This window comes from Sebastes umbrosus, chromosome 4 (assembly GCF_015220745.1).
Source record: "Sebastes umbrosus isolate fSebUmb1 chromosome 4, fSebUmb1.pri, whole genome shotgun sequence".
Taxonomy (NCBI): Eukaryota; Metazoa; Chordata; class Actinopteri; order Perciformes; family Sebastidae; genus Sebastes; species Sebastes umbrosus.
In genome coordinates this window covers 6,387,664-6,414,738 of record NC_051272.1, presented here as the reverse complement: position 1 = coordinate 6,414,738, position 27,075 = coordinate 6,387,664, and the positions used below count along the sequence as shown (strand labels likewise).

Below are 27,075 nucleotides of genomic sequence, written 5' to 3'. Positions count from 1 at the left end.
TTTCCCCTCTTCATCACCTCCTCCCTCGTCCCCTCTTATCACCACTCTTATCCTCCCTTCTTCACCCCTCCCTACCTCCCCTTCGGCCAGTTCAGTCTTGCAACACTGATGGACATTTTGTAACGCTGCCATGCTCTTACAGTAAAACACACACAGACTTCTTCCTATTCCTCTACATTCCTCTCAGTGAAGTTAAGCCTATTGTGTAATCGCAACAACTGCGATTACAGATCCATGATGATTCATCCTGGTGGATTATGGGTTGTGCATTCCAAATGCGGCGTCTCGCGTTCCTTCAACGCTTCTGGCACCAATAATCATCTCAAGACGTTTTCCTTTTTCCATCCATCAGGATTACTCTCGACACCTGCCGAGGGCCGCGGCCAAAACAGAAAGCCATTAAGTGTTTTCTCACTCTGTTTGGATGATCTGTCTCTGAACCAACGCTGGAGCACCATGTCAAAACTCTTACTGTCGCATGAGCTCTTTGTGAGTTCTCACTGGTTACACAGTGTTTGGATTCATGGAAATCAAATCCAACATATTATAATAATACAAGAGCAATGAATGTATAAATGCAAATTTAATGCCATTGTCCAATCCAGAATTTTCTTACACCCCTGCGCCGACCCATGCATGTATAAAATTGTACGTTATGTATTTTTATAAACTCTACATTTGCATTTTATTTTACATTTTGTATTTTATGCATTCATTTTCATTGAATTTATTTTACTTGTATTTACTTTCTCTATAGTTTTACTTGAGTTAATGTGAATTTTCTAAAGTTTGTTTCTTTAGCATAAGCCAGAAAGAATTAATATCCTTAGAAAATCTCAAAAATATAAACTTTTCATGAGCTTAAGAAAAGGTTTTGTGATAATACATGTGTTTTTATGCAGTTCATTTGACTAAAGATAGAGAAACACTTCCTCTTTTAGTTGATCTGAAACATTTAAATTTTTTAAATTACCAAATTACACCTTATTTGTTTATCTATTTTTATTATAATTATTATTTTTAGTGTGTGTCAGTTTGTATTTGCATGCTTGCTATGTGAATGTGTGAGTCATTTTACAGAAAAAAAATGTTATAAATAAATATTTTATTACTATTATTATTATTTTTTATTATTCAATTTTATGTTAATGTGGAGTCACACAATATATATTATAACCTTGTCCCAACCACTTCCACTTCAGCCACAAACACACCTAATGACACACACATGCCATGATACAAACATACAAACCATCACACACACACACTAACACACGTCACGACGGCCCCAGACTCCTTGGGCTTTCTGCCAAACCATCACGTTTCATCTGTGTGCCAAACTCCCAGCATTCCTCTGGATGACTAAACCTTCTCTCGTCTCAGTGTCACACCACAACAAACACTCTGACACTTGACTTCCCATCAGCCAACAGGCCCCAAGACAAACACGATCGCTACATTTGGTCAAAACAAGTGTCATGATCTCCCCAGGGTCTGCTGGGTACAAAGATATCACAGTTGATCTGCACACATTCACTTTTACTGTAAACAGCTCACTTCTCCAGACAGTCGGCAGCGTATACATGAAAATTAAAAAAAGTTGCATTGGGTAAGACGCCTGATTTAAGTGACTTTCAGTGTGATTATAACGGCCAGATGTGCCAGCTGACAGTATAATCAGACACTTCCAATCCAGCTGTTCTTATAAGCTTTTTGACTTATAAAAGCAAGAAATTAAAAAATGCCCAAATGTGTTTAAAAAATTGCACGCTTGGCTGTCGGGGATGAGTTTCATCGAGGGGCATGGGAATAATCGATAGAAGCATCTGCACACTCATCTCTATTGTAAACACATAATATGTTATATACGTTTTTTTTGTAACAGATTGAAGCGGAGATAAGTATTTGGATAATTTCATCTTTTGTCATTGCTGTTTTGGAAAGTTTTGCTAATATTAACTAATGATGATGTTGTGCCTTTACTTCCTCTTCTGGTTTTATTTCAGTTGTTTTATCATTATTATCTAAAATATACATCACACGAAAAGGCGTATAAATGCCACAATAACGCGCAAGGCATTTAGCGTGCAATAAGTACGCCTTTCTTGATTTTCGCAATGTCATTTGTACGCCATGTATCCTGTACTGACTGCAATGTAAACACATCCACCTATAAATGCTACGGTAAGAATTAGTGACGTAGCATAAAAGGCGAGAAAGACCACTTATGGTGAGCTGGTGGGGAGGTGGAAGGGCCCAACATACTGACTTTTAACCAGTAGAGCGGTGTTCAAGACTGTCGTTGACCGGCGTTTTTAGTGACGGCATGCTGTCACGTTTTTTATTGATATTTGTGACGTGTTTTCCGTAGTTGTGTTACGTTGTTTCCGTATGTGTTTTGCAATAGTTTACGTACTTATTTTAAGCCTAATCATGACGTTTTCCCTAATCCTAACTAGGTTTTCTTGCCTGAACCTAACTGCAGATGTTTGTGTAACGTACAAATGCCACGCGAAAAGCTGCGTACAAATGCGTACTCATGACATGCGGAATGTCCGTGTAATGTCGTGCTATTTATAGGCTACGCCTTCCTGTGAGATCGGGTTGCATAAAAAGGAAAACAGATCAAATGCTACCAGATCCATTTGGACAGAAGAACCAAATTAATTCATGAACATAACATAAATAAATGTTACTGTAAATGCATATTACTGTAAATGGGAAGCAGCTATGAACTTTCATGATTTCCTAGAGTTGCTGCTTCTCTTTTAGTTTTGCATCCTCTTGACAATATTTGCAATATTTGATGCGCTATATTTTTTTCCGGCTCAGCGCACAGTGGGTTGCCGTAGAGGAGTGAAGTCATTCTGGGCACATTCCCAGATGTGTTTGTATAAAGTAAAGATTTAAAAAAAAAAAAAACATATTATATGCTGTACATTGGAAGCATGTGGCCGTGCGTTCGTGAGCGCAAATGAATGTTCCGAGTGAAAAAAAAAAGGAGGTCATCGCTTTTCTTCACCCTAAAAATAGCTGCGACTGAACAAATAGGTACAGGTTGTTGTTGTGTGAGGAGACACAGAGCAACAGTTGTGTTTGTGTATTTAGGTCAGCCGGACTGGCTTCATGTCAGCCATCGAGAAATAAAAGACTCCGACGCTTCAATTCAGTCGGAGCGTTTCTTTGGTCAGGACACAGCTGGACGAACAGAGACGTCTGTGTGATCCTTTATGTACATGCATGTACTGGTACATGCTATATTTATGCGTGTTATTAGTGTCTTCAACTAACACACAGGAAATTGATATACTGCACATTCCAGCTTTATGTATAGGACAAGCACGCTGTTGTCTTGGTTATGGTTGCCTCTGAGATCATAACAGGGTTTTCTGTCACACAAGTAAAAGAAAAAGTAATGTCATACTAACGTTTAACTGTCAGCAACACTCGATTACACGAAAAGATGCGTAAAGTCACGATTTACCACAATAAAAAAAATGATCTTGCATCTTGCTAGCCGGTAAAATATGAGCCTTTAATGTCAGCTATTAATATTGTCTGTTAAAGGCTCCCTGGTTAGTAGGTCCCCGTTTTGTTTATCTTGTGCATGTGCACGGGAACATACTTGCTCGTGCATGCACGCAGACAACCAGTGCTGCCAGTGTCTAAACAATGTAATCCAGTCGGTATTATGTTTCCCTCGAAACATATTGCTGTTGCAAATTAGCTGTATATAAACCTAATATCTAGGAGACAGGGTTGCCTGCACACATGCTTCACAAGTCAAAGTAGTGTGTGAAGACATTAAGATGTACTGTATGTAAAGTTAGACAGATAGACAATAGGTGGAGTTCTGATGTGCCACTCCCTGTGCAGCGGTTGGAAGTACTGCCTGAGAGGCTGACCTCGGGGCAGCAAGTGCCCTCTATAAAAAAAATTCCCTGTTAATGCAGTGTTAGTCTTTCTCCTTTTTAAGACACGTAAAAGCTTCAAAATTCACAAGTGGGGTATTCATTGATGTATTTTATGTGGTAGAGCAAAACTTTAAAATCTCTTCAGCTTCTGTTAACCACAGACCTTACTTCAGGCATCTAACTAAAAACCCATTGACTTTCAGATGAGGGAACCGGAAGTGCTTAAATGCTCACTCATTTCTGGGTTTTAGGACTCGTTCCTGTAGCTCTTTATAATGTTATAACTTAACTAGCGTGAATAAATAACAACCGCCCTTAGCAGACTTTCTTACTTAACGTCGCATAACAAGCACAAGTCAAAGTTTCCTTTTGGTTTCAGACGGAACACGAACAGAGGTGTCCTGGGTGAAAGTCCTGTGTTTGTTTGACCCATCAACCACCTTTACCTCCAACCCTTAGTGGACTTTCTCACTTGTTATACTCGTTATTATACCACGTAACGTTCAATAACTGTCGCTCGATATACTACCTCGATATACTGCTCAGACCGAATGCAAAAATCTTCAACATTCAATGTACCCATGGTTTAAAAAACATACAATACCAACATTTTTTCCAGGTCGACTGGGCTAGATTTGAGAGAGGAGAATATTTTCAGAGAGGGAACAAATAACAGGACCTCTGTAAGTTGGAATGAAAGGTTCAAAATGTGAGCCGTGAGAAGTGAGAATTAATTAACAGACCTAAAAGAACAGTTTCACTGAAAAACAACTTTTAAGTATCGGATGATCAACACTGTAGTCCATTGTCAAAGCAAAAACACAAACCAGCTGAGTGACATAAGTTTAGCTTTAAAAAGTTGACAGTGTAACGCAGTGGTTCTCAAACTTTTTTTGTCATTCCCCCCTTTGGAGGGAGAAATACTTTCTTTTGATTACCGTCAGATTGTCTTTTTCGTCTCAGAAGCATCTTTTTCTTATTGTCCCTATCAAATATCTGTCCATTCTGGAGACCTACCTGTCTGAATGAACACTTTTCCGGCGTGAAAAAGATTACAACGTCAAACCATTAATTGCGCATCACATTTTACCTCGGTCACGTGGCACGCCCCACAGTTTGAGAACCATCGGTGTAACCCAACAACAGAGCTTTATTATGATAAAGTCTATGTCTTCATGTAAAATACAATGAAATATAACAGAAAAGGAAACTTAAAGATGTAAAGGTCTGCGAGGAGAGCGATTGAGCACTTGACAAACATATCACTCCTCGGGGAAAACAGACAATCATCCAAAGAGAAGATATTCTCCAAGTGGAAATTATACGACTGACTTTTAAATGAAAAGAAGTCATGTGAAGTGGATTTTCAACTTAATAGTGTAATAGCGTCTGACAAAGCTTTCTTTACATTTCTGTATTTATCAGGCGCTCTAATGCAGCCTGTCTCTTGATGAGTGGTCAGGTAGATGCTTAGGTTACGAGCGATGCTTTGCAAACGATGTTTAAGTAGAAATGTATAGTTTCTGTGTATGCATAGTGTGTGTGTATGCAGATGGAGGATGTTAGTACAGAGAGAGAGAGAGAGAGAGTCAGATCTCTGTCTTGGAGTGAAAGTCAATGTCGGCGCTGTTCTGCTTTAGAAGGCTCTCTGTCGTCCCTTTTTTTTCCACTTTCCACAGAGGAAATGCTTGCCATTTCAACGGGCGACGATCACAAACGGTTTCTCTCACTGAGCGGAGCTTCGACTGCAGAGCCGTCAGCGACCGATGTTACGGCACACAAACCGAATTCGCTGCAGGAGATGGAAAGTATTTCTATGAAGATGTATCACTTATCCAAAGCTACGTGTTATCTACCAACATCTATTACGTTTCTTTCATTCAACTGGTGGGTTCAAATCATTTTTATCACAATGTTGTAACATTTCAAAACTGAGGAAATTCTCGTGACTGAAGTTATAAATCTGGTCAGTCATGGTTACAAAAACATGAGCGTGACATTTTGGTCCAAGCAGTGAAAGGTTAGAGGGATATCAAACAGATATTGTTCTCTCATTTCTAAAAGCCAGAGAGCATCGCAGGACATTTTTATCCAATTCTTCATCAAAACATACAATACACAAGAATCAAGCTGATTTTGTCCCGATACCTCCTCCCCATAATCGTCAGCAAAGCTCTGATATTTTGACGGTTCTAGAGATTATCTTTACAGATGTTCCTGTGGTGTGACGTTTGTTTGGAACGTTTTTTACACCCCCAATCAGCTCGGAAGTCCATCCGGGCCGCACTGATTTCAAATCGTAAATATTAAACATGTTCAATATTTACATGTTCAATGATCGGATCTTCTGTTGTGTGTGGGGAACCCCGAGGACTATAGCCAATAGAGAACCAAGCTGACTGAAGAAGGAAGGACAACCGCCACCGTCATGGCGGCCGCGGCTAATGCATGAGCTAGTGCAAAAACACAAAGCATAAAGTAGTAGTAAGATGGACCTCAGAGGTGGAGGACCAACTTGTTGATTCGTGGCAACAACACCAATGTTTTTTTTTATGTGTCTCCATGACTTCATCCATCCTTCGCGAATTTTCAGTACAAAGTAGAGCAAAAACTAACATTGCTAATTCTTCCTGCCCTTCGTCCGCCATGTTTGTTTACACTAAAGTCACGTTTGATCGCGAGAGATTTTGCAAGATTTCCGTTTTTTTAGTCGGGACTCTTGTCTGTTTATGAATGTAGTCTGTTATTGTGTGGTGTTCTGGCTGTTTTGGCCAAATCATTGCTCTCCACATACTACAGGAACACAACTGTTAAAGTTATCATCACATGTCGTCATGTGTGGGGTCTCTCACATTTTCAAATTCTGTTAAGATTTGAACTATCGTTTAGTGTGGGCCAGCCTTAAGACAGGAAATATGCTAATTTCTTAGTCAAATCGTTAAAAATGTCTCCTTTGCTTTCTGTCCTGCTGCAGCCGCTGGATGAGACTTTAACATAATATCCCCCACGATGTAACGCTGCTATTTTCACATTTAGATACCAGAGCAGGTCGAGAATACATCTTCCTCGCTGCGATTTATAGCTTCATGAATGTGCAGCCTCTCCTTTCATACACACCCTTTAATCAAAGTTACAGTTATAACCTGTACTGTCTAAACCAGCCTTCATTGGTGACAGGTAGACCTGCCGACCACTTAGTCTTTCGCTTTCATACGCAGAAGCATGCTGAACGTATACACATGGAGGAGAGAGTTACAGCATGTTTGACCGTTTCTTATCCTTGTAGGTAGTTTTTTTGCAAAATGGTGTCCTTTTTTCGTCCATTTGCCTGTTTTGTAACAAGATCCATAGAATCTGAAGGTTTCAGAAATGTTCGACTTATTGTAAAAAAAAATAGAAAAGAAAGGACATTTTTCTTTCTTGCTCTTTTTCTTTCTTTCTTTTTCATACACACCTCCTCTTCCCTCATGTATTGTTGTGCCACCTGTTGCCAGAAGGCCACAGTGAAGCACAGACAGAGTTAGTCTGCGTCCCTTGACATCTCACTGTTTGCGGGTGTGAAAGTGAATGTAGATTTTAGTCGCCTTGATGTGGACGCTCTTACCTTTGACCTCCCCCAGCAGTTCGCTGGCGTTCAGGCGGTCAACGCGCTCCTTCCAGTCCTTTGAGAGGAGCCTCTCCATGCAAGTTGGTTCTACAAAAAAGACGGAAAAAACTTCACTTTTGATGTTTTTTTATAACAGCCCACCACTCAGACACGACCATGAAGTTCAACATCGACCAAAAAATGCTAAAAAAAAGATCACATTGTCATATTGTTGAGTTGACAATGACAGTTTTCTGGGTTGTATTTTCAAAAACGATGCATGTAACACCACATGGGATAAAATTGTTCGCTAAAGGATATTCAGTGTAACCCACAAACATAAACTGTGACATACATACCAAGAAAAGAAAAGAAAAGGAGGAAAAAGAAGAGATAGGCGGAAAAGGACAAGAGGGAAAATAAACCATTTCTATGAAGTGTTAAATGTCAAATAATGAGGATAAGGAACCATTTCAAATAATTAAAAACAAAAATTCGCGGCAGCCATCCAGCTGAGCAGTTGAGAATGTCTGCATTGTTCGGAGACGGAGTGGCTGTCCTCTTTCTCACAATGTGTCTCATAGCCTCAGGATAATACACATCAGAGACACGTGGTCTCCAGATTCATAAGGTCTCATTTGTTCAATTGGAGTCCTGCTGTGAACTTTACTTAGACAATGGGAACTTTTCAATTCTTCGTCAGGCGGAGAGCCGAGAGAGAGACAGATATCTGCACATGTGCAAGCATGAGTGTTTGGGTGTGACTCCTTCATGAAAGAAAGAGAGAAATAAACACAGTAAAGTATGCGCGCTGTCAGGTATCAGTGGGGCAGACTGTTCTCATACACCGTGTGGAGCTTTACATACGAAACGTAGTGCAATATATCGCACAAAATCTTTTCCTATGTAATCCACGTAATCAAACACAATCAGTTTATAATATATGATGTAGGGCTGTCAATCAATTTAAATATTTAATCACGATCGCACATTCTTTATCTGTTCAAAATGTACCTTAAAGGGAGATTTGTCAAGTATTTAATACGCTTATCATCATGGGAGTGAACAAATATGCTTGCTTTATGCAAATGTATGTATATATCTATTACTGTAAATCAATTAACAACACAAAACAATGACAAATATTGTCCAGAAACCCTCACAGGTACTGCATTTAGTATTAAACAATATGCTCCAATCATAACATGGCAAACTGCAGCCCAACAGGCAACAACAGCTGTCAGTGTGTCAGTGTGCTGACTTGACTATGACTTGTTCCAAACTGCATGTGATTATCATAAAGTGGGCATGTCTGTAAAGGGGAGACTCGTGGGTACCCATAGAACCCATTTACATCCACATATCTTGAGGTCAGAGGTCAAGGGACCCCTTTGAAAATGGCCATGCCAGTTCTTCCTCCCTAAAATTTAGCGTAAGTTTGGAGCGTTAATTAGCCTCCTTTGTGACAAGCTAGTATAACATTGTTGGTACCAATGGATTCTTTAGGTTTTTATAGTTTAATAAGATGCCAGCATCTTCAGTTTCTTCTTCTTCTTCTTCTAGCTTTAAAACTGAGCCTGCTACAACCTAAAAATCGCAAGTTATGTTTGTGCATTAAAAGAATTAGTGGCGTTAAAACAAATTTGCGTTAATGCGTTATTATTGTTCTTATTATCTTTGACAGCTCTCATATGATGCATTATTATATTATTTTTAAACCAACCATCTGTTTATGGTCATCAGCTCCATCTCAACTTCAAATGTACCTATATATATGTCAGTAATAACACTCATATACTGTAAAAAGATAACAATGACAGGATTGTTTTGCTTCTAACACTGTGTACTTTTACACAGTCAGTACTTCTCCTCCGCCACTCCCAGGTATACAACACCTGTGTGAGTGTGTGTGCATGTGAAAACTGCTCCCTTGTTCATATACTGTACATGTCCACACACTCCTTCAACCGTCCCGAGTTTGTGTGTATGCTCTGGTTTTCGTGCCAGCGGACGCGCCACAGATGGTGTCACGGTCACGCAGGGCCCCATGCCGGAGCCTCAGTCGCCAAGGACGTCAAAAACACACACACACACACACACACACACGCACACGCACACACACAAAAAGGAGACATTCTTGGGCGCTGTGTGGAAAACATGCGCCTGAGGGCTTGCCTGATTTAGAATGGTTAAATCAGACAATAGCTCATTTGTGGTGCCTTTATCCTGACAAAAGGCGCTATAGGCATTCATAAGGGCACATGGCCTATTGTGAATGGCTTAATGTTTAGTTTGTGCGTATGGGACCATTGTGTGGTCAAGAGATGCCGTCCGCCGGCCGAGCACAGCTTCCTCGTTGAGTCCATTAAAGCCTTGCGTGTTTACAGTCGGATTATGATTGTTGTAAATAAGCTAATGCAGCCGCTCAGATCACATGGGATCAATGTAAACAGGGGGGGGGGGGGACAATGGCAGCGAGGGAGGGAGGGTGGCACACAGCTACAACACAAAGAAACAACTTTAAAACTACAGTAATAATGGTGATTTCCTAATATTTGGGAAAATAAGAGCGGGTATTTCCAGACAGATGGTCCACATTGCAGCAAAATAAGGTAATTAACACAATTTCCCCACCCTCGGGACAAAGGAATCCACCCAATCTGTCATAGATTTATTGGACAAGTGGCTCCAATGGATTGTGTACATTCGGTTCAACGGGTGATATTTACAGCCGGTAAAGGGGGAAAGCTGGTCAGGATGTTTTTTTTTTTCCTCATCACAAGACCGAAAGACGCCGACGTGCTCTCGTTCTTATAAAACAAAATTAGGGAGCGCAATTTATGGGAGCACTTAGGGAGGAAAATACAACCTGTAACTCCGAGATACATCTGCATAAGTCAACCGTGTGTGTACTCTGATGCACAATTTATACCCCCCGTACCGATAAACAGATCGGACGCAGAGACAGTGGGGGGTGGGAGGGATGAGGTGTAAGTGGGGAGGAAATGAAGAAGAGGAGAGGAAGAGAGGGATGAGAGGGAGATGTTTTACCCTAGATGGCTCTCTATCTGTCCCCGCGACCGAGTCGGGGATCAAGTGCTGTTTAGATTGGAGGGTGGATAAAAATTCCTCGCCGTCCGAACACCGACTCCTTTATCAAGTGGAGGAGAAATGCGGAAGATGGATGGTTTGAAGGAGAGGAGGGAGGGGGAGGGGGGAGGATGGATGGGGTGAGGAGAGAAGGAAGGGTAGATGAAAAGAAAAAGAGAGGAGGGGAAGTGGGACAGACGGCGTCTCCGGGGGGAAGGTGAGATGAGGAGCAAGATGATGAAGATGCTTGTTTCATTTCATCTCTAAATTAAGAGCGTTGAATGAGTTTGAATGGAGGGATGAGAGAGAGGAATGTGAGGAAGTAGGGATATAAGAACATGAAGAGGATAGAGAGCTTGAAATGTAAGGAGAAAATGGATATATACTGATGATAAAAGCATTTTATTTCTATTATTTTAATCTGTCGTATTAGACGTGATACTTTTTCTAACCCTTGGCCCGGAGATTAGAGTTTCTAATTGGTTGTAAAAATCAGACGATTTCAACACCAACAGGGAGGAGAGACAGAGAGAAGGGATGAGTGAGCAATAAAACAAAGTGAAGGAAAGACAGAAGGAAGGTGAAGGAGATAAGAAGTGGATAAAGAGAGAGAGAGAGAGAGAGAGTCGCAGTAAATCAGCGCCGAGGCAGCCAGTGAGCCGGCGAGTGTTTAGGGTAAACACACTTTTATCACCTGTCCCCACGCCAACCTGCCAAGAGACAGTGTTTGGGGTGTTTTACACGAGCCACAGGCAACTCACTGTGTGTGTTACTGTGTGTTTGTGTGTGTATGCGGCAGGCAAGCGTCAACACTCCCAAACAGCCGATGCCAAGAACAACACCGTGTGCCACAGGCTTCCACTCAGACTGAGTCTCCCTCTGTTTCCCTTCTTTCTGTCTTTTACTCTCTCGGTTTCTGTGTGTTTTAACGCTTCTCATGGAATGAACTTTTCAATAAAATGTCCTTAATAGAGCACAGTGGGAGTATATTCCCATTTACATCCTCAATGTTTCGTAATAAAGAAACACAGGAGTGTACTGGATAACCAGATTTACGTTATGGCCTCCACCACTTTTACTTATCTTAAACCCCGCCTCTTGCTTGATTCGATTGGCTGCCTGGGCCAAGTGTGACATCGACGAGTGGTGCGACTCCAGCGCTTAAAAGTTGAGAATCTTGAACTTTCGTGCATTTCTAAAAAACGCTACAAAAAACGTGACGCACTGCGCAAGAAAGGAGCGCACACCAGCCATAGCTACCGTGGGAAAACAATGGTTTTATCGGCATTTCTAATGACACATATCCCTCTAATCGTGGCCTTAGATGTGAAGATTGATACCACTGTCATTTCTTCACAGATATCATCACATCATCTGTGAAATATGTTACATGTTGTTTCTTTAATCAAATCTCCATCATGTTTGTATGGGTATTAGTTAGATATATTTTTTTCAGATTTTCTTCAGGTGAATGTGTGAAATTTGGTCATAATTTAAATACATAACGGAACAGTAACAATTCTCGAGAGAAACTTTCCATTTGTTTTCCAACATGCAATTCATGGGTCTCCATTCGAGAAGCCAGTTTGTTTGCTTTATAGATTTGCATTTTATATTTGATGACATTTCAAACGTTCCCTTATAATTCACTTGACATTTTGGATGGAAACACAGCGTCTCTTTCACTCTTTCTCACACACACACTTACACACACAATGTAGAGTTGCCAAAGCTCAGGAACTCCTAAGTCAGCAGTGAAAACGCCAAGGTAAAGAGAAAAAAAAACATTAATCTGAAAAATTAGTTAATGTTAAAAATAACAAAGAGCGATGCTTTAGAGGGTGCCTGATGTTTGTGTAACGCACCCACGGCTGAGAGAAAAAAAACATTTTGTGTCTCAACTTCGCTACCGAACGTGTGTAAATGGAAGCTGACAGCTACACTTTGCACTTCCAAATTTATGTCAGTGGTGCGACTTCAGCTGCAGACCCCACAGCATCAGAGAGGGAGGAGGAGAGAGAGAAAGAGCGGGATAGAGAGCTACTGAGAGGACAGAAAGATAAATAATACAGGAAGAACGACAGCGATATTAAAGGGGGAAAAAAAAGGAAGAGAAGAGAGGCCGACCGACAGAAACAGACAGATAGGAAGAAAGATAGAGAGAGACAGAGCGAGAGCGAATACAGCGAGAGAGGCACAGAGAGAGCAGCTGTCCTAACAGCTGGCCAGCAGGATTGATGTCTCAGTGAAATAAAACTCAACATATGTCCAAACATGAGGAGACAGGCCGGCCAAGAGGAGGAAAAAGATACACACACATACTCACACACACACACACTGATATGAGAACACTGTGAAGCACTTGAACATACATGCACACACCACACACACTGATTAAAGAATGCCAGCACACTGCTGAGACGTTTAATTGCACAGAGACTTTCTAACACACACACACACACACACGTTCAATGGGCTATCACTGCTCGCTCCGTGTTGTAAAACCATTAAACTGCAGAGTGGTTAGCCTGGCTGCGTGTTAGCACGGTGTCCATTTCACACACACTATTTTCATCTGTCAGATGACACCCAGACTCTCTTGTCGCAGAACATGGCCTGAGAAAGCAGCCGGGCCTCCCGGCTGAGGGTGGATGGGGGGGTAGCCCTGTGTAACCCTCTTTTCATACATCACCCCCCTCACACACACTCACACTCACACACGCACACACACACTCTCACACACACACACACACACACATTCTTTTGCCTTTGCTGCCCGGTGATATGACCGAGCTACTCCAACAGAGCAGCCACCTGTAGGAGCCACATGTTAGCTCTGCGTGCACCGCAGCCACACTTTTTGATCTAATCCAGGTTGATTTATGACGACGGCACCCAGAGAATAAACTTTAATTCTTCAATTAAAAATAAAAATGAAATGTGTTTTTTTTATCAGAATAGATGCAACAAAACATTTCCTTGAATTAAGATTATGTTATAAAAGTGAGAGCAGCTGCTATTTTTGTAAACTGATGGGCTGCAACTAACTATTCTTTTCATTATAGTTTTTTCAATCTGGCGGTGAGTTAAATGCCACCCCGTCACTACTATATCATCTTTATATCAAATAAAAAAATTAAAAAAATAATTAATTAATTATCAATTAATCTGCTGATTATTTTCTTGGTTTAAACAGTTGGTTGGTTGGTGATAAATTCCCATCAAAATTATGCAAAGACAAAAACAACATATTTAAATTGTTTGTTATGTCCGGCTAACAGTCCAAAGATATTCAGTTTACTATAGAAGACAATTATTCACATCAGAGAAGCTGGAAACAAGCAATAATGGATGATCAAAATTCTTATTGTTATTGTTTAAGTGTAGATACAAACATGTTGGAGGGAGTTCATGCAATTCAGGTTTCCACTGCATGTTTGCCTCCTGTTCTCCTGACTAAAACTGTGATGTAAGAACAGCCTGTCAATCAAACAAAAGCATTTGGGTATGAATTTGGTTGATATGAAATCTACAAAATGTCAGTACTACAGTACTGCTCAGAGACGGAATTGTAACAAAATGAATGTTAATTCCTAATTTCTGAAAAAAACAACAGCATGCACATATCCATCTATAGTTTTATCACAATAGAAGTAAAACAAATTATACTCTTAAGAATGTGTTATAAAAAGCACTCAACCCTGAGAAAATGATTTCAGCATTTTGTTTTCCTCTTCAGACAAAAAGAAACAATTCAGATGCAGGCTGATGATCACCTAATAGCGTTTATGGGTATACATTTACATGGCACACAACCTAAACGCTTGCTCTGACCTGTGACCTTTAACACCTACAGAAGTGAATGACTATATTTTACTTCACTCCCTCCCGGCAGTGTAAAGAACTCGATGTGATATAAGGTGGCAGCGCCGCCAAAGGCGCCGGGTGGAAACCCTGCGGCCCTGAATTAGATAGTGTTTCTACTGGAGGTGTGAGATTAATACTAGAAAAGCCCGGCTGCTGATCCCCGCTGTGCAGCCAGAGAGGTCAGGTCTGTCCTGCATTACAGCTCTGATATCAACAACTACCGCAGTCTGTAAGTTAGGAAATCAGGTTGGTCCGCCGAGGAAAGGTGCGGTGTTAAAAATGACACTCTGCTGCAATAATGGAGGTGCAGGAATTAAAGGTAAAAATCTCAGACTTTAAAAACCCAGACGAGGATGCTCCAACTACCTCGAGACGCCTTTGGACAGATGGCACATCTTATTACTGGCTGATTTAATTTCTTACAGTAACTATCACTCATTTTAAGAAGGAATAAAAGCCCCAATTTCTCCAACTTCTTAATATGTAAATATCATGGCTGTCAAAGTTAATGTGATAATTATGCATTAATGCAAATTCGTTTTAACGCCACTTATTTCTTTAACACATTGACACAACTTGCCATTTTTAGGTTGTAGGAGGCTCAGTTTTAAAGCTAGAGTGAAGATACTGTGATCATATGAAACTAGAAGACCTAAGGAATACGGATATATAGACAGAATAAAGATAAATAACGCTCCAAACCTTTGTTAAATTTTGGCGAGAAAAACCGACAAGGCCATTTTCAAAGGGGTCCCTTGACCTCTGACCTCAAGATATGTGAATGTAAATGGGTTCTATGGGTACCCACGAGTCTCCCCTTTACAGACATGCCCACTTTATGATAATCACATGCAGTTTTGGGGGCAAGTCATAGTCAAGTCAGCACACTGACACACTGACAGCTGTTGTTGCCTGTTGGGCTGCAGTTTGCCATGTTCTGATTTGAGCATATTTTTTATGCTAAATGCAGTACCTGTGAGGGTTTCTGGACAATATCTGTCATTGTTTTGTGTTGTTAATTGATTTACAGTAATAGATATATACATACATTTGCATAAAGCAGCATATTTGCCCACTCCCATGTTGATAAGAGTATTAAATACTTGACAAATCTCCCTTTAAGGTACATTTTGAACCGATAAAAACGTGCGATTAACTATTTTAATTGATTACATATCATCTGTCACTGTCAATATAAATCCTACACGCTGTATATACAGTAAATAGGCATCTTTACATGTACACATACTGTACATAATCATCCAGTCCATTTATATCCATTCAGTGTTTACTTCTTTGCACTATTTGTATCGTTTACAACTCACACTTGACTTGTATGTAAACATTTTATTTTATTGTTGGTCATTGGTGCTTTTTATATATATTTATATATAATATCTATAGATACACCATTGACATTTTTTCACTACTTGTGTACATAACAGTCCTGTCCATTCTTTACTTTTATTTGCGCGGCATTGTTGTCCTTGTCCCTAGCTGCTATTTCTATTTCCGTGTAAGTACATCGAGAGAGAAAGAGGAGAAAAAGAAACGGACAAATTCCTTGTAAGTGCGCATGCATGCTTGGCCAATAAATGTGATTCAGACTCTGTAGGCTCTTTGTGTGAGAGGTGGAGAACAATCAAGCAAGAGTGAGTGATGAGCTTTAAAAACTGCATAAGCTCAGGCGTATGATGCACCGCAGCAGCAACAAGGTCACTTTGGATTTAATTAATTCAAAATGTAAAGTAAAACATCTATTCACTGGTTAATGACAGCGCTTTCATATTTAATTTCTCCTTTCGCATTTTTCAGGGTTTCATTTTTTTCTTCTTTTTTTTTTTTTAATATAAACGTAAATGGTCTGTTTATGAATAGAAGTGACCTTTTTCTCTAAGAACAAAGTTTTGTGGGTTTTTTTAATACAAAGAGAATCCATTTTGTGAAATCCTTGTATTTAGATTGAATGGAACAAAACTTGGTGGCATGTTGGAATTTGTGATGCAAAAAATAAAGCAAAATCGGTGAACTTGGACGCACTCGGGTCGTCAGCTTTTAACATATTGGTGTCGTTTTAGGATATACAAACTTTAAAGTCTCTACTTTGAGATAAAGTAAAACAACTGGAACTTGAATACGCTCACGTCCATGGTGCAAAATTGCTTCTTTGTCAAATGCACGCTTCCAAAACACCAGTTCAAGACCCGAGCTTCTGGTTCCACTTTAGGCATGATATATGAAACCCTACCCTACTTAGCACACACACACACACACACCGACACACACATACACACAGCGCGATGTGTGGTTCAGACACAATAGAAGCGTTGTTTTGGGTCGGGCCCTCAGGGGAGCTGATGGGCGGACCCTGTGGTTTAGGTCACAGAGGAGAGATGGGGGGGGTCAGGGAGCCAAATATCAGCAAAGGGGGGGCCTGGTGGTGAGTCTGGACCGAGACGACAACCGCTCCGCAGCTGACCAGAGAGGAGAAAGTGGATCCAACATGGCTGCATGAACCCCCAACCGCCCCAATCCCGATCTTGTCGACACCTCCATATCAGAAATGCAGGCAGGACGAGATGGGAAAAGAAGCTTCAGTGACAACGTTTACAAAATAGTGTCATTATTCCAAAAAAGACGTTGTAAACCAAAAACCTGTAGATAACCAAATCTTTCATAATGTTTAAAAGTAGGTGTGTTTCTCCTTCCGATCAGAAATGTGAGCTTTTCTTTTGGGCATGCGTCTCTGCAAACTGTCAGCTAGTTGGTTTGTGTAAAACGCACAGAGGTGGCCGTAAACAGATGCAAACTGCCGTAAAAACCCCAGTTGAGACGCATATTCTGAATGAGCTGTATACATGTCCAAAGAATGCTCCTAAAACCTGAATTATATCGGCATATCCTACATGTCTTAATCGGAAAATGCGCCATTCGGAATAAGGCCTTATTTGGGAATATCCAAACGGAATATGTCGTTTACATGACTCGTATCATATTTGGAATAATGGTGGAATAAATTAGTGTGCACGTAAACGTAGTCGTTGACACAGCTACTCCTTATATCATCTGTGATAGGAGCTAAAATCAAACATAATACACTATCAGACACCATGCAGACCTAATGCACTTTTTAGGACTGGCACGTCCATAAAATAGTGTTGCAAAAGGAAAAGTCAGAAACACAACAGAAAACATTGACAGTTTTGCAACTTTTCCTTTTTGCAACTGACCTGTTTTCAGACTTTTATTAGGCCTTCAAAAATACCCAAATGTTTAAGGAAAAGACCATTTAGATATGATTTTCCACACATCCAAATGTTGCTTTTCCTGCATCCAGATGACAATGTTCACCATAGTTTACAGTAAAGCTGGGTCTCCAGTTCAGGGCATTCTTCCACTATTGGAGAGTGAAGAGAAAAGATGCAAATGAGGTTCTGATTATGCAGCAGAGGCCTTCAGATTAATTTATAAAATAAATATTATTTGTGCTGCTATTAGCATTTTTTTTTTTTTTTATTATTATCTGTATTTATTTATTTGTATTTTTAATATCTAAAATAAATAAAGATAAAGTCATTGATTTTTTATTATTATAACAATAAATATTGACCCCTAACTTTTCAAGAACATTTTTAAAAATATCAAAAATCGAATTATGTTGTAAACAAGTGCATGTTTTTAACCAGTTTTGGCATGTTTGTCTTACTTGTTTTAGAAAAAAACAACATTTTGGAACAACTTAATTAGAGATGCAGTATACTGTATATCAAAGCCATGTGTGTGACAGTTCAATAGAGACAAACCGTTCTCCTCACATCTATGGAGAGCCGTGTCAAACACGCTCCACTGGCTTCAAACATGATCTGTCTTGGCTCTGGCACAGGCAGTTTTTTCATTCTAGTTATATCACGTCGGCCTTCGCCAGATGCTAAATTATCAGGTGAACAATTTGGCATTTAACTGAAACCCTAGTAAAAAAAAAAAAAAAAAGGAGGACTTGATAAAATCACTATTTAATCTGATTCTTTTGGACGACATTCAAAACTGTTCCGGCAAACCACATTGCATGCGCCCGTACCATATGCTGGCTGGCCTGCAGCCAAGCTGAGCAGGAGAGGGCTACCAGGCATAATATCCCACTGACTGTATTTGTAGTTAAGAGCCACAGGCTGTGGCTGATCATTAGTAAAGAGATCCCTATCAATTACAGAGGAAGAGATTGAAACCAACCACAAGGAGTCCAGGGGGAGTCGGCCTGTTGGCAGAGCCGAGGAGAGCAGCACTGACCACCAAACACAGGCATATACAAAAGCAGATTAAAGAGGACCTATTATCCTTATTTCCAGGTGTATACTTGTATTTTGGGCTTCTACTAGAACATGTTTACATGCTTTAATTGAACACTCTACTTTTCTCGTGCAGGCTGTGCTTCAGCACTTCTTTTCACAGTCTGTCTGAAAAGCCCAGTCTGCTCTGATTGGTCAGCTGGCCCACCGTTGTGATTGGTCAACAGAACCAAACTCTTCAGACTCTGCTCCAGCTCCGCTCTAACTAGCTTTATTTGTGGGCTAGAGCTAAGCAGGTATTATGCAAATATGTTACTTGGTGACATCACCACGCTACGGAAGAAAAGTCCTGCCTTTTCTTCTGTTACTTGGTGACATCACCATGTTACAGAAGAGAAGTCCTGCCTTTTCTTCTGTTACTTGGTGACATCACCACGTTACAGAAGAAAAGGCGGGACTTTTACATGCACAAAAAAAACTATATAGCATACTAAAGGAAAAGGGAAAAGCACAAAAGCATCAAAGGTCCTCTTTAAAATCTCAAGATTTTAAAATTAAGTTTATGTTTGGAACAAAAACAGTGCTGCCCTGTTGCTCCTAATATGGCAAGTTGGGACGGTGTTTTATACACTAGTGTCCCAAATGCTAATCCACACACACAGAGAGAGACAAAGTTCATAACTGCACACAATCACAGTCTCAAGCTGCCAATCCCATAGAGGAAGGCAAACATAGCGCCAGAGCCAAGACCTTGTTAATTAGCCAATAAGCTTAACTCTCGGGGCCGAGCCCACTCGCCTGTTAAGCTGTCATCACGACTACTTCCACCTGAGTGTATGAATCCATAAGCCCCTCGCACACACAATCACACACAAACGGGTCAGGCTCCACAGAAGTTCGGAGTTTTGGTCATGCTCAATAGCTTCGTGTGCAGCTTAGTTGAACAAGCCTACAGATGATTTAACCTTCAAACAGAGTTACTGACAGGCCGGGGCTAGTCGCTAAGCTGTTAATTGGAGGAAAGATTAATTTGCTCCCCCGTAACAAAAGGAATCTCACAGGTAATGTTTTATTTCAGGTGAGGTGTCACTGAGCATCTGCAGCACAGGTGTTGAAGCTGAATACATAGAGGCACACTAGTCGAGGTTGCATATGATTACACATCACTCCCAACCTGCCAGCTAACCAGACCCCCTCTAGAAGAGGACATACTTTCCACAGTTTGAGTGGCGGTAACAGCAGAGATGTTGAAACAGGCTTTCAGCATGCGAGAGAGAACAAAGCGTAAGAAGCCTGGCAGAATGTCTCTATTGTCACGGAGGAGCAGGGTTAGAGGAAGGCTTGGCCTCGCTCTGACCTCCTCCTCCAGCTGGGGAAGCCATTATATGGGTGGTTGGGTGCCTAGCTCTGGCCTGGCCTCTACTCAAGACACAGTGCAGACTCCTCGCAACTGGACAACACAGGCTTAAACACATGGTACAAGGGAAAAGGCTCATAAAACAGCTGCTGCACAAGAAGCTGCAAGAGGTCACAAGACAGTGTTGGTTGTGGAGGATACAGGCAGTCAAATGTGTTTCCCTTTACGGTATATTGATTATAACTGGCATGTGCAATTTATCGTTAAAACTGGAGTGTGGGACTTTTGTCCCCTGCAGGTGAGCTCGTCGATCGCTTTCTTTTTTTTTTCACTTTAATCCCTCCTCTGAACGCAGAGGAAACTTTTCTTGGACGTTTCTTAGGATTTTCCGCCACACTCTTAGCTGCTGCTGCTCCGTCGCTATGGTCTCTCCCCACTTCCTGCCCCCTTTAGCTCCGACTGGTTGACGTAAAACACATCACCGGTGTGCCAGCGCGGGAAAGTCACCACAGACAGACACCACAACACCGGTATATTGCGAAATAAAGGCTTAATCAGCATTGTGTGAACTCGTTTGGCAAGAGCTTGAATGCAACGGACCGGCATTTTTATGCAAAAGTCCCACATTCCAGCTTTAACATGCAATGGTTTTGACTCTAAGTGTGAAAAGTAAACTTCAAGGTCTTTACTTTTTGATCTCGATAACTTTAAATATTTATGACTAAATAAGTAACAATAACATTCAAAATTTTGAAAAAACTACAATCTTAAAGCGTTTAACACTTAAAAATCTCATCTCATGTGTCATTAGGACAGTGTGTGTGTGTGTGTCATCAGATTTTGATTAAAACATTGCTGAGCTCTGATTGGTGGCTTTTTATGTGAGTTCATGTAAGACCCCATTTCTCATCATAAGAGGCTGATTGAGAAAACTTGTTTTCAGGACCTTTTAAAATGGAAAATGGCTTAAGGTTTTGCACCTAATTTTGAATCAGTCAATTTTCCGCAATAAAATAAATAATCAATTCAAGAAGAGAGTCATGATGACTTGCGAAAAGAAAGCCGGGTTTGTTGAATCACAGAAAAGCACCGTCACATCGCATTGCCACTGATGCCGGACTGGAGGTTGTGGTGTTTCCTATTTCCATATGATGGGAGGGACAGTTGGTGATGTTCACAAATAGGAAACAGTATCATTGGTCGGGGGTTTTATGAACACCTAGTGTGTGCCTTGAGGTACCAACTAAATCTTCTGTTTTCTTTTAACAACTGTATGCTTTGTGATCTATAAGAGGTATAAAAATATATATATATGGAGCTGTGGTTTTAATGCAATGAATTCAATTCATTTTTTAAAAATATATTGTGTACAAATCTCTGAGAGGAATGCTTCTTCAGACTGATGGGTGACTGTCAAATAGTCTCTGACTGCCTGTCAACACCGTAGTGATCATGAAAAAACATGAGGGAGCAATGTCCCGTCAAATCTATGAGTTGTACACTGATTGACTTGAAGCCTCAGTCAGTCTTTCAGTTGTGTTGTTCTTATATCATCCGTAGCACTCAGGAGAAGATATCTCCTGCAGACTTAGTGGTCCCATATTGTAGAAAGTGAGTTTCTGTGTCTTTTTTAATTTTAAAGCAGGTGTAGGTGCTATATAAATACTGTCGAAACGCTCAATCCACGGAGAAATGCACACAGAAACGGTGCCATTAAACGAGCTGTCAGGACTTCGTAAGGTTGTGATGTCACAACTGTACATTCATCAGTAGAAGTGACGCTAAACTCTAAACTAGTTGACACATACAGTGACAGCGACAGAGCAGATGTGGAACACCGGAAAACGCTGACCAATCAGACAAGAGCAGACTTGGCTTTAACGGGAGGTAGCTCTTAAAGAGACAGGCGCTAAAACGGAGTGTTTCAGACAGAGGGTGAATACAGGTATATTCAGACAGACAGTATGAGAAAAATAATATGTTTTTTGAACATTAAAGCATGTAAACATGTTCTAGTAGAAACCCAAAATACAAGTATGAACCCTTAAAATGAGCACGATATGTCCCCTTTAACTCCGTTTAAGTATTTTAGTTGAATTCATAAATTAGTCACACAGGTGTCAATTTTATATCCCCTCTGCAGCAGTACAGTGCAGCGGTAATTGAGCCCGATCTCATTTGCAAATGAAACACACGAATTGTACAGTAATTCATACGGGCTCGGGCGTAAGCAGGGATTAGAGTGATGTTAAGTGTTTGCCAGGCGCCAGAGCTGCTCTGGGCACATTAGATGGCTGACTAAGTTGGCACGAGGGCACCGTGCCCATGCCAGGCCCCCGCAAACAGAGGGTCGGCCCCCGGGAGGCACAACAATACAGATAATGATAATTCAGTCATCAAAACTGGGGGAGCTTGATTGCACACTTCACTGGGTTTAATGTCCGTCGGGCAGCATCCCAGAATGGTTTGGCATTCAGATAAATACGTCCACATACGAATGATTTTTCCCTTTTTCGTATTGAGGGCTCAAGGAGACAAGGTGAATTCAGATTAATTATTGCTAACGAGGCCCCCATCAGTGTTAAGAGACGGGTTATTGTTTGGGTTATTCCTCTGTATATTACAGGCTTTTATTTCCCATCCTCTCTGTCTCTTATTTTAGCTACAAAATGACAGAGGATGGAGGAGCGTTTCCATTCCACAGCATATCTCGTGCCCACATTTTTCCTTCTGATGTTCCCTCATACTGGCCTTGTACATTTTATTCAGTAACCAGCCTACCAGTTTAATATGTACTAAGTGCTTTAACAGTATAGAAAAAGCCTTTTGTGCGCAGCGAGTCTTTGTACCTAAACCTTCACACAATGCAGGCGCGACTCAACATAAATGCAAAATTGTCAAGAAAATGTCGGACCTTCACCCTCTTGGCTCGTACGTTGTGAAAGTCCGGGCAGAAAGGACACATTTGCAGCAACCAGCTGTGTGGTAATACAGCTAGCTGACACAATCTTAAAGTCTTCTTGATAAAGCTTTTAAGAGCTGAGGCGGCAGTTGGGTGAAAAAAAAAAGAAATCCCACATTGCAGAGCGAGGCCATGTCTATTCATTAGAACTGTCACAGGCACTTAGGGCACCTCTGAGTAGCGGACAGCTAACAGCGTGCCGACAGGGGGTGAGCGCAGCGCGAAGGCTAACAACGACATCATCCACACTTTAGCTCAGGGCTACAGTGCACGGAGGGGTCAGCCATGTTAGGCTAAGTGAGCGCTCAGTGGCTAATAGGCTCTGTTCCATTTGATCATACAGCCAATCTAACCTGGGAGAGCTCAACTCACTGAACTCCTTTCAGCGGGAGGTGGAGTACGAGGCAAGGGACGGCATTGTTCGGGCTTTAATGTGTTCGCCATTTGAGTGCGGATGATCAAATCTAGTAAGAGGATTTCTGAACAAAATCATGTTTTAAGTGAAGAGAGGAGAAAAAAAAGAGACTTGGAACAAACGCAAGATAAACCTGTGGAGTTTCCTGCCATGCAACGTTTGAGACACAAAGTGATCTGTCATCTGTGCCACACCAGGAATCCATACACAAGCCTATTTACCAGGTTGGCCTTGCACCCCTGTCTGCATTACATTCCTTTAACAAAACCAAAAAACAATCTGACAGCTTATGAATTTGGAACGCTTTACCAGTGACACACGACAAAAGCTTTAAATCAGCAAGGTTGCCCGTTGAAGAGGGATGCCAAAAAATGTGCCGAAAGTGATTCCAAAGGTTCTTGGAGTTAAAAGATTGAAAGGGAAACAGCGATCCCGTCGTCATAAAGTGAAGGAGAGAAAGTTGTAATGAAGCAAAGAAGCATTATTTCAACAAAATTAACAAATGAGGAATAGGAAAAAAAAGGGTGTGTGGAGCTTTATCGCTTTAACAGTTTTGACTGTAACCGTTTACCGCTGAAGGAGAACTCACTTAATGAAGCAGCCATCTATTGATCACCTCCTCTCATTTCAACTAAACTCATTAGGGGAAAAAAAAAAAAAAGCTGTCAATCTGCGTATGTAGGGGTCACAATAGGCTCAAAATGAAACACATTACCACAGCAGAGCATGAAAGACATTTTTACAATGCATCTTCAAGGACCACGGGCAATTCACATGAAGGTTTACAAGGCCCAGAGTTATCATTCATGCCAACGCTGTATGATTCAGTGTGCCTGGTTATATTGCACATGTTAATCTCGTTTGTTTTTGTCTTTGCTAAGTGTTTGCAATCAATGCCACTAGTCCTCGGGGATAGCAGCTCCGCTAATTAGCAAAGGAAGAAACAAAGTCAATAGCAAGCTGTGTTTTTTTTTTTCCCCAAAGAAGAGGAAACATGTGCCGGGAATCTGAGTCATTTTGGGGGCATCAATGGATGAAATATTTTCAGTATGTATTTACAACAGAACCGTCGTGCCGCTGATGTGAAATCCACTGCTGACCTGTTTGTCTTTAAGCATAACCAGAGCGTTTCTTTTCAGACACTAGACGGCAAAGACTCCAATGAAAAGTGAATGCATTTTTTGGTAACACTTTCTATGACGCCCATGACATACTTATAATGCGTTATCTGCTTATAGCACTACTACTACTATAGCACAGTACAGTATAAGCACTCATAAATCTTAATAATGCTTTATAACAATAATCATAACACAATAAGAATTGTATTATTATAATACTTAATAAGTGACTTTTTGTGTGTATTATAATTTCCATAGTTGTAATACATTATAATCTTTTAATCATGCATTATAATGTGATTATAAGTTACTCTGGTCATTGTTTGTATGTTGTTCTTGCATAGATTTAATATTTTTTTTACTTTACTTAAAGCAAATAATGACCACTTAGAGTAACTTATAATCACATTACAATGCATTATAACAGTGATTATAATGCATTATAAAATAAATAAATAAAATGTATTACAACTATGGGAATTATAATACACTATGAAAAAAAAATCAGTGACCAGAAATTCTGAAGTATTATGATACTTGACCATATAAGTCATTATAAAATGCTTTATAATGTCTCATGATTATTGTTATAAAGCATTGTGTTCATAATGCTTTTTCTTTATGAGTGCTCAAAACTGTAATCATACAGTGGTATAAGCAGATAGGATAAAACATTATAAGTATGTTTATAATGCATTATAGACATGGGTGTCATAGAAAGTGTTTTTTCAAATTATTTGTATGTTTTATTATCGTGTTTACAGTTATATTTTAGTTTTTTTATGTTTTTTTGTGACCTAAAATCATCAATAATGGAACCTCATATTGAACTTCATGCTCATCCTTAATTTTTGCCACACAGTGAATATTTAATAAATAGTCTCTTTGTGTGCTATTTATGACCAAAACCACTTCCAATTCTGATTACAATGTTTTAATGAATACTGTGTTAATAACAAACATGTAGTCTAAAATAAGCCAAGAATCACATGATCTCAAAGGATGCTGAGAATAGGAAACATGTTGTCGACCATCTTTGTGTAGAATATGACATGTACAGTGTGCATTGCTTTTGCTCATCCAATTAAAAAGCATAAAATATTCCCCGGTTCAATAAGAGACCTGAAAACATTTGCAATTAAATAACAAAAAAAAATGAAAAACCTTAAGAAAAATATATTACGTTTTTGTTCATGTTAACTGTGATGGATTATTTTAGAACAAACTGCAGCAAACAGGAACATCTGTGTGCGGTAACCGGCCGTAAGATTGAAAAGAAGCAGATTCAGTCCGGTTAGTAGTTTGACGGGAAACCCATAGCCTACATGTGATGGAAAACAAAATGAGAAGAAGACACACACTTTAAGTTGTCCCTCAGCATTTCCTTCCACTCATGTCCCCTTTGATTTGACAGGAAGATGTCACAACACTTTTGAACACACACACACACAAGTTTCTCCTTTCAAACCCGTTTCCGTACAGTAGATAAGAGGCAACGCTACCGGTCTTTCAACTAAAGACACTGTGTATTCCGCCTGCGGCTGTCCCATTCTGGCCCACTTAACAAAGTAAAACCTTTAAATGAGAGAGATAAAGCACTCCTCTGATATCATCATGATTACTATGTGCACATATAACAGTAAAGAGGGGTGTTAGATCTGGCTTGCTGTGGGGTGAGAAGGGGCGAGTTGAGGCATGCTGGGAGACTGCAGCGCTTTCCTGTGTTAGTGGTGCAGATCAGAGGAGAAAGGGAAACCTGTGTTTTCACTGATTGATATTGTGATCTAACGAGCAAAAGGATCCGTCAGTTGTAATTTTAGATGTTCAAAGATCCTCTGGAGAGGATGTGTTCAGAAAGGGAAAACAAAGTACAGGTAAGGCCGCTCTCGCTTTATGTGTGAGTGAAGGGTAAATCAGTGACAACAGCTTCCTGCCTATCAAACGTGAGGGATTAAACTGTGAACTGACACTTTTAAAAAGCCCTTCAGTCCCTTTATGTCCACAGCAACACTGTCACTGTTGAAAATCAACAATGTGACAAACAGTTACAATTAATACCATTATTTCTTATTCAGTCAGAATGCTTTAGCTTTCTGGCTGATGATGCAAATAAAGTCAGTTCAAACCAGACCTGTTGTATGCAAAATTACATATCACTTCAATCAAAGATGTTGGTAGGTTGAGGATGTATCAATGAATCACACAACAACATGAGATGATATTACAAGCACTGTCCTGGTGCCATCTTTGTTGTAGTTCCAACATCAGCTCAATAATAGATTTCAGCTGTAACACTTAGGTGTGTATTTCCAAACTGCTGCGCTAGTTATTTTAGCAGTACAACAGGACAAAAAGATCTTTGTCCACAATTACAAAAAACTGAAGAATCGATCATTCTGAAACGTACATGACTACTGGTTGTTGCTCTTTTATTGAACTATTAAACAGTAATTTACTCTGCTTAAAATGTAAAAGTG

At 40.3% G+C, this 27,075-nt stretch overlaps 1 protein-coding gene across 5 annotated transcripts in view; it reads right to left on the bottom strand.

The window, feature by feature from the left end:
- LOC119486432 (transcription factor SOX-6-like) overlaps positions 1-27,075 on the bottom strand; it is a 131,693-nt gene that overhangs the window by 51,826 nt on the left and 52,792 nt on the right. For 4 of the 5 annotated variants that reach the window (XM_037766534.1, XM_037766535.1, XM_037766532.1 and 1 more), the window contains one exon: positions 7,519-7,608. The exons of the other annotated variant lie outside the window; for it this stretch is intronic. In XM_037766534.1, the coding sequence (XP_037622462.1) occupies positions 7,519-7,608 (90 nt within the window). The remainder of the gene's footprint in view (positions 1-7,518; positions 7,609-27,075) is intronic. 5 annotated transcript variants of the gene reach the window in all.